Below are 8,748 nucleotides of genomic sequence, written 5' to 3' on the forward strand. Positions count from 1 at the left end.
ACTGAGCAGAGGATGCAACTTGGCACTATGCATTAAGGCATTTCAGAACTCTCTTCAAAGGTACAGGCATCGGGTCTTCCCGTAGTTCAATTTAAACCCAACATCCTAATAATGTATCCCATGCCAAGTGCACATCTGATATTATTAGCTTAAGCATCTCTGCTATCCTCCTCAATTTTGCTAGCTAGTAGTAGAAGAAACATGTTGAAGGACTCTGCATGCGGGCCTTCTGTCTATCTTTGAGCTATTGAGTGCTCATTACATACTTATCATCATTATATGTCGAGTGAGTGGTGACACATAAATAAGGCTCTAGCTAATTAAGGGCTTAAAGTTTCCTATGAAAATTGGAAGGCCACGCTTTAAGTAGACCTTCTCGATATTTATTTGATGGGTTGTAATAAGCAAACTAAAAGGTTATTTAAGATTATTTTGATCAAAGTTACACGGCTTACACGAGCAAAATCAGAAGTACACTGTAAAAAAAACTGCATACTTCAGTTAAATAGAAATTCTGATATACTTTGATAACTTGTACTCCGTCAGGTTATTTGCCAAGTTCTTTATTGTTGTAACCAATCCCTATACATAAATGCTCTATAAATATTGAAATCCCAAACATGCAGAAAGCTCAACAAGAAAACGAAGCTACTAGCATCCAAACAAGCGATGGAAAAATTCCGATAGGACACTCTGTCGCAACATTAAAGATCAAATATGGCAACATTAAAAAAATACATGTATAAAAATAACCTTGCATCCAATTTCAGGACCGCTAATGCTTCTATTAGATCGTTAGACAGCCCAAATTCCATCAGGCGCCACATCTAATGTCATGTGTCCCCTTCACGGCATGCGTCCTCCTTCCACCACAACTTCAGATGCATTTCACGTATTGCAGCCTCATGTGCTCCGCCACAACCATGCTCGGCCCACATGGGCCTCAAAGAGCAAGGCAATGGCTCCGGCGGACAAAGGTGGCCCAATCAAGCTGATTAGAGGAGCTAGGAGCTTGGTTCCAGCAGCGAGGGCATCGATGCAGGCGACTAAAAGCTTGAGCCCGGTGGCCCCACGATGAAGAGCAGCAAGGGGCTCAATGTCAATAGTCACTATCGTCAATTCGCGCAGCTATGAGATCTATCCTAGCAGTAGGTATTGATTTGGCTAGTTAGGAGCTATGATGAAGCTACAAAGTTGATTTTGGGGGGTGCTTGTTTTTTTTTGTTGCAGTAGTTGATTTATGATGCTATGATTAATACTTATTGATGTTGCAAAGTAAATTTTGTATGTATGTATGTATCAATTAATGATTTTTTATGTTGCAAAAGGTGATTCAAGATTTTAAAATGGGCAAATTAAGATGTTGCTACATGATATTTTGTTGGCTTAGTTTTCAGTTTCATCAACTGTTTTGGCATGTTACAATGGGAGTTTTGAGGTGTTGCAATTGCAAATTTTCAGTGTTTGTGACCAAAGTTGTGATTTAAGGTAATGAAGCTCGATTTTGTATGGTTTTAAACCTTTTTCATGCCATTTTTCCTATGAGATTGGTCAAAGAGCAGAGGTCACTCACCAAATCAGATGCGACTGTCAATTATTTTTCATATATTTTGAATGTTTCGAATTGATTCTGATGCTGAATATGCCACTTTTTCGATGCTGCAAAATTTGTTTTCACTCATATTGGATGTTACATGAAACATGATGTCATGTTGCAGCGGGGATTTTCTACCCTAGAATCGGATTGTAGTCATTTTTGTATATGTTTTTTTTAGTTGCAACCTGGACTAAGGAGCAGACATCAATCAGCCGTGGCACTGCGGTGGGGGATGCGGTGCAAGACTAGGATGTAGCATCGTGGTGTGAAAGGATGGGCTGGCGGGTGCTATATTGTGTGGACATCCTAGAGGCTCTGGTGGTAAACGACGTCGCCATGCTCTCTGCCTTCCGTCACCATTGAGAGGGCGACCTCACGGCCTTCCAAGGATGGTATCGCCGCTGCCGCCACCGACGCATACTATGCCTTGGAGAACAGTGTCTTGATGTGCAAATTAACCAATGATGTAAGTAAAAACCATATGGTCAGGCTTTTATTATTAACACTAAAATATGATTATGGTGCAAAATCACCAATAAAAATGGCTATCAAGGTAAGGCAAACAAAGATTATGAAGTAAAGGCTTTACTTTTAGGTCAACAAGCATTACGACAGTAGCGAATGTGTTATTGTATTGATGCTGGAAGGTGCCAGATTCAAAATTCCTCTTTGGCGAACTAAAAAGAGAACCCGGACTAGATTGATATGCGCTTACCAAACAAACTGCACAAGGATTACTAGAGAATCAAAGTGCTTGAGCAATTGCATATGGATCTGTGGCACGGATAGGAACAAAATAACAGACTCACCACCAGCTCCTCACGCGTGCACTTGCAGTGCCACAGCATATGACCAGATAATAACTCAGGCTTCACTGAGCAGAGGATGTATCTTGGCAAGACTTCGTGCACAATGTCATTTCAGAACACTCTTCAAAGAAACAAGCATCGCGTAGTCGAGGTATTCTACTTGAACCCAACATCCTAATGTCTCTCATGCCAAGTGCATGTCACGTATTATTGTCTCTATTCATTTTTCTAGCCTCCTCAATTTCACTAGAAGTACACTGCACATGTTGTAAAACTTTGTATATATGCACGCTTTATGTGTAGCTTTGAGCTATTTGGTGGTCATTATATACTTATCATCAACTTATAGAGCGAGTTGTAGGTGCACCTATAACTCACAACTGTATTCACAAACTAATATCTATGAAGTGGTGATATAAATAAGACCCTAGGCATTTGTTGGCTCAAAGTTTCATATGAAAATTGGAAGGCCTCAGTTTAAGTAGGTTTTCTCGATATTGATTTGGCGGGTTCTAAATAAAATTAAAAGATTTTATATTTCGATGAAAGTTACAACACTTACAAAAGCAAAAATCAGAATTGCACTATGAAAAAAAATCTGCTTCAGTTAACAGAAATTCTGATATACTCTGGTAACTTGCACTCCATCAGGTTATTTGCCAATTTTATTATTAGTTCAACCAAATCCATAAATGCTCTATAAAAAATTGAAATCCCACACATGTACAAGGCTCAATGTTATAGATAACACCATCCCATTGGATTTTGATAATTAGGAGGTAAATAAAATATCTCATATCCAAGAACACCATTTGATTAGACATGAGCATTTTGCGAGCCAGGCCAAGCCAACAAAATACTCAATTATTTTGTGCTTAAAATCAGTGCCCTGTTGGTTACTTTATTGGGTGTACAAATTCCAGCCCAAGTCATGCTGGGCTTGAGCTCATACCGGTCTGTTCACCATTTTTAGTGTAAAAATAAAAGGTTTTGTTGTTTAGGGCCAGCCCATTTTTTAGCGCAACCGAGATTCCGAGCCCTAGCCCTAAATTAGTTGGGCCGGGCTTCAGGGACGGAGCTAGGATTGAAGGATTTGGGGGGGTAGGAAAGTTAACACTAGAATATAGGGTTAAATTCTTCTTGACCTACAAGATTTTCAGTAGAAAAAACAGAACCAAGAGGGTACTGGTTCCGTCCCTGCCGGGCTTGGCCATCGGGTTTAGGCCGAGCCAGGCTGGGTCGGCACTATTTTGCTCATGTAGTCATGTACTCTACATCTCTGGATTAAAGAAACTAAAACCAGGTAATTCTTGTGTCGTGGCAAAATTGTACACAGAGCTAGTAGGAAATGTGCATATGACAAGGATTGAGTACGTCACTTATCCTTCAAGATTCTTGTAAAATTCCTCAATTCCAAGCATCTACAATTGTTGATCTAGTGACTTTCATGAGCTTTCCTTGAGTACACATGTACCTATTAGAGCAAAATTGTGAATTTATAATACATCAACAATAGTAGGCATGTCTAGCTACGTCGTAATTGTACTGTGAATAGATGACTTGTCCTTTGATAATTGGACAGAAACACACAGATTGTAGACCATCATGTTTGTTCAGAGATCCAGACACACCTCGAGCCCTTATGGATGAAAAGAAATTGGGGCGCTTAAATAGATAGGAAAACTGAGCTTCCACATCCCTGTTAAGAACTCAGATTGGGAAAAAAAACAGCAAAGAAAAATAGAGCAGCCAAAACAGATCATTTACATGGGAAGAAGAGCCTCAGAAAAGGGAAACCTTATTCTTGAGACATGAGATCATTTGCCAGATAGGCACTAGCAAGTTTCAACAAGGTTTTATGATAACACCTCACTCTAGGTCGCAAAACAGCGCGATCAACTAGCCATAAGTCCATGAGATCCTTTTTTTAGACAGAAAATAAAGATTCAACCTTCTGAATTTGTTTTCGTCGGAACAGAGGCTGTTAGGCAAAGAGGTTAATAGTAGGAACAACAGAAACAATTACATAGATCATAGATGAATAAACCATCTTTTGAGGAAATCCTTAAAGATAAAAGAAATAAAAAAAACTCAGACGAAGAACAGAGCAGCCATTCATCCACTACAAAGAAACAGAGTACACCAATTTCTCATGTGCACCCTTCAAGGCATGCTGTTTATTTGCATCCCTAAACCACCTGTTCAGAGCGGATAAAATTTGCTTCTACCTCACTCTCCCTCCTGTTCAGAGTGGAGTCTAGAATGTTTTGTGAAAGCCTATGGACAAGTGCAGAGATAAAGTAATCCAAGCTAGTGATGGAGATATGGAGATTTGAGGCATGATATAACTGCACCATTCCGGCTTGAACTTTATTCCAAAAGGAGAGTTATGATTTCCGTACCCTTGGACACCACGGAAACAGATAATGAGCAGTAGGTCAATCAGTAATGTCAATGTAAAATGAGCATTTGTTCTGCCCAGAGGCTGTGAACTTCATTCTGCTAGGAATTCGATGGTATCCATGTAAACAGCACACAAGTGTTCAATTTCTTGAACGAAATGTTGGTTCCCACTGGCTTACCTCGAATACTGAATACATGTGGGACCTCTTCCAGACTACCATTATCTTTCTGAGTTCTTTCTGCATACCCTCACGAGCTCAATGGTAGCATTGTGTACATAAAAGAGTTCAATGTTACAAGCTCGTCAAGAGCCCCTCACGAGGGTACTGGCAGCGCCACACAATATGAAGAAATATCTCAGGCTTCACTGAGCATCACTGAGCAGAGGATGCAGCTTGGCACTTTGGATTTAGGATCGTGTAAGATATCGTGACTAATGTCATATCGGAATTCTCTTCAATACTACAAGCATTGCACCCTCGAGTAGTTCTACTTAAACGCAACATCCTAATGTCTCCCATGCCGAGTGCAGATCTCGAATTTGCTATCCTACTCAACCTTACTAGTAATACACTACACATGTTGTAGAACTCATTACATACTTATCATCAACTTATATAGTGAGTAAGGTGACCCTTCCTGTCTCATAAAAAAAAGAAGAGAACTTACAGAGTGAGTTGTAGGTGCATATGCGACGCTGTAACTCACAACTGTACTCGTAAACAGCTGTAAAGTGGTGACACATAAATACGTATTTAAGGGATCAAAGTTTCATATGAAAATAGGAAGACCTCGATTTTTGGTTGTAAACAAAACTAAAATAATTAAGATTATTTAGATGAAATAGTTACACTGCCCACACTAGCAAAAATCAGAACTACACTATTAAAAAAATTTACTTCAGGTAATAGAAATCTGATGTACTTTGATAACTAGCATTATATCAGGTAATTTGCCAACTTTAAAATTGGTGGAACAAATTCTTGTTCATGAATGCTCTACAGAAAACTCAAATACCACACATGTTGAAGGCTGAGAGGGAAAATACAAGGGCACAACACAATTGCTATGTTATTACTGCTAACATCATCCAATTGAATTTTCAAAATAAGGAGGTACGCTTTACAAATTTGCATGTTCTCACTGTTGTTTGATATAATAAACGTTTCGTACTCCTCACGCAGAGTACAAACTTCGCTGGAACACTTATTTTTTTAGCCGGCTTTCTCCGTAAGCGGTTCTTGGAATAGTTCTTGATAATTTTAAAAAAATTCTCAAACTTTACTACAATTGACCCAAGATCCAGCCTTTCATCCTGTTCTTTTATCCCGCCCACACAGCGCGCTTGCCTGCGGCGGCGTGGGTCGCGCGCCACCGCTCCATCGCTCGCGTGGCCAACTCTCCCCACGCTCACCACACACTACTGTCGCTCGCCCTAGCAGGCAGCTGCTCCCTCGGGCTGCACGCCCTACCCGCCACCTGGACCTAAGGGATGAAGGAGAGAGGAGGAAGGGGAGAGGAAACAAGGAGCCGAGTACCTCCTTATAGCCAACCAAGTAGAGCCATGTGCCAGTGAGGGTATGGCGCCAGGGAGGGGGGGCGCAGCAGCAGTCGGCAGGCAACGCAAACAGGGGTGGAGGTTGGGACCTCACACCCCCTGTAAATGATATCGATCCCCTTTAGATCTGGAACTAAAGCTTCCACGTCTAGCAATTGGAGGTTCGATTTTGCACTTGATTGGAACGATTTGGAGCGGGTTATAGAAGGGGTGGATGGAAATGAGAAGAAGAGGAGGACGCACTCCTGCTCATGGCGGCTAGAGGCACTGTGGCCTAGCGCTCGAAGCAGGAATGAGGCCAGGCATGGGAAGGACGAGCGCTTGCTTGAGCGACGGCGAGGACGGCAAGATGCGCAACGCCTGGTCGACGGCGAGGATGGAGTAAGATGCAGGTGGTGCCGATGGACGAAGAGGCAGCTACTAGCTGGATGCGATGAGTGTAGGGGAAATCGAATGAATGGATAGAGCGGAGGTTAAGCGGTGAATTTTTTTATTTCCACAGGGGGTTCCATGTAATAAACATATGGTATTAAACTAACCACAAATGTCTTCTACTACTATATAGGACTACTAGGATAGCATACCAACATATTATGAAGCGAAGCTAACGTATTAGAAATAAGCGAATAATAACGTGAGAGCAATTATCTTCTTAATTGAATGATACGTAGCTCTTCTGCGTATTTAAAAAAAAACATGAGAGCAAGGAGCAGTAAGAACGCACGGTATTTCTGCTGGTTTAAAAAAAATCGCGGTGGAAAGCTAAACACGTTGCCGGAGGACGACGGAAAATTGCCAAACAGAATGGCCTCCTCTTCCCCTTCCTCATTTCCATCTGAAGAATTCTTCGCCGCCACTCCCCAAATTCCGGGCAGATCCGCGGCCGCTTTCTCCATCGCTGAGGATCAGCCTCAATGGAATCCAAGACGGATAGGACGGAGCCCACCGCGCCTCCTTCGGCGGCATCCGCAGCCGCGATCTCGGCGGTGCTCGGCGACGACGACCTCCTCCGCGAGATCCTGCTCCGCCTCGGCTTCCCCACCACCCTCATCCGCGCCGCCGCCGTCTCCAAGCGCTGGCTCCGGCACGCCTCCGACCCCACCTTCCTCCGCCGCTTCCGGACCCGCCACCCGCCCGCGCTCCTCGGTTTCTACATCAGGGAACTGGGCGCGCGGGGCCCGCGGTTCGTGCCCGTCTCGCAGGCCCCGGAGCTCGCCACCGCAACCCGCCGCGCGAGCGCCGCCGAGGGCCGATTCTTCATCAGCGACTGCCGGAACGGGCGCCTCCTCGTCATGGATTTCGATCCCACGGCCTGCCGGCACGCGGTGCTCAGCCCGCTGCACCCTGCGCGTGGGAAGGTCGTCCTCCCACCGGCGCCGAAGCAGAGTCTGATATGGTTCTTCCTCACCGAGAATGGCGGCGGCTACGACGGTGCCGTCGCGGTCTTGATGCTGCCTATTGGTACTACGAAAACAAAGGTTCAAGTCGATTTGCTCACTTCAGGATCTGGCGTCTGGGTCGCCCATCGCACGGTAGTGATAGATCTCCCGGAGACATTACCACCGATTGCATACACGCTGCCGCCGGTGCGAGGCAAGATCTACAGCTTGACTAAGTCCGGGCACATTCTCGGGTTGGACATGACAGCTGCGAAGAGTTCACTTATCCAGCGCCCAGACAAAGTAAGGACTGACAACTTCATGCTGTCATTTGGAGAGGAGGGTTCTAAGCTAATCCTCATCCACGCTGAAGGGTATCTGCTCAGCATCTGGCAGCTTGCGACGACCAGGAGCGACTCAAATGACTGGGTGCTGGTGTATGACAAAATTCGTGTGCATGAGGCGTGGAATCGTCTTGAGGATGTTATGGTGATGGCAGCTGATGACAATCTCGAGTTTGTGTTCCTGTGGCTGAGATCAAGTGCGGTTCTCATGCATATGCACCTGAAGAGCAGGAGTGAGAAAGTATATGACGAATTCAAGGTACGTGATGGGCGCTTCTTAGATATCAATCCCTTTATGATGGTCTGGCCTCCAGTCTTCCCAGCATTGAGGGAAGAAGACAATGTGGAGGGATGATTTGCCTTGGTATGACCACTCCTTGTATGTATTTCCTTCACTGCCTATGACATGAAAAGATTTGAGTGGGCGATAGTCATGTCTTCTCTGCTGGTTGTAAAATGCTTGTGATAGTATCTGCTGATTCAGAATCTCATAGCCTGGCAATGACTTTTGTATGTGCTTGGATCTCATATTGTTTGCCTTAATAAGACTATGTTTTATAATTCCTTCACTGGCTATTACTTCTGTAATGGTGCACGTCTGTTCTGCAATGACGTAACACGTGGTTTGGTTCTCTGACTTATTTTTAGCACCTGTCAC

The 8,748-nt window shown here is 43.8% G+C and overlaps 1 protein-coding gene across 1 annotated transcript; it reads left to right on the forward strand.

The window, feature by feature from the left end:
- The first annotated feature begins 7,281 nt into the window (after positions 1-7,281).
- Positions 7,282-8,445, forward strand: LOC101757208. The gene has a single exon (XM_004952229.3). It carries the CDS (start codon positions 7,282-7,284, stop codon positions 8,443-8,445), a length of 1,164 nt encoding a protein of 387 aa, XP_004952286.1.
- Positions 8,446-8,748: the final 303 nt, after the last annotated feature.

This window comes from Setaria italica, chromosome I, assembly GCF_000263155.2.
Source record: "Setaria italica strain Yugu1 chromosome I, Setaria_italica_v2.0, whole genome shotgun sequence".
NCBI lineage: Eukaryota > Viridiplantae > Streptophyta > Magnoliopsida > Poales > Poaceae > Setaria > Setaria italica.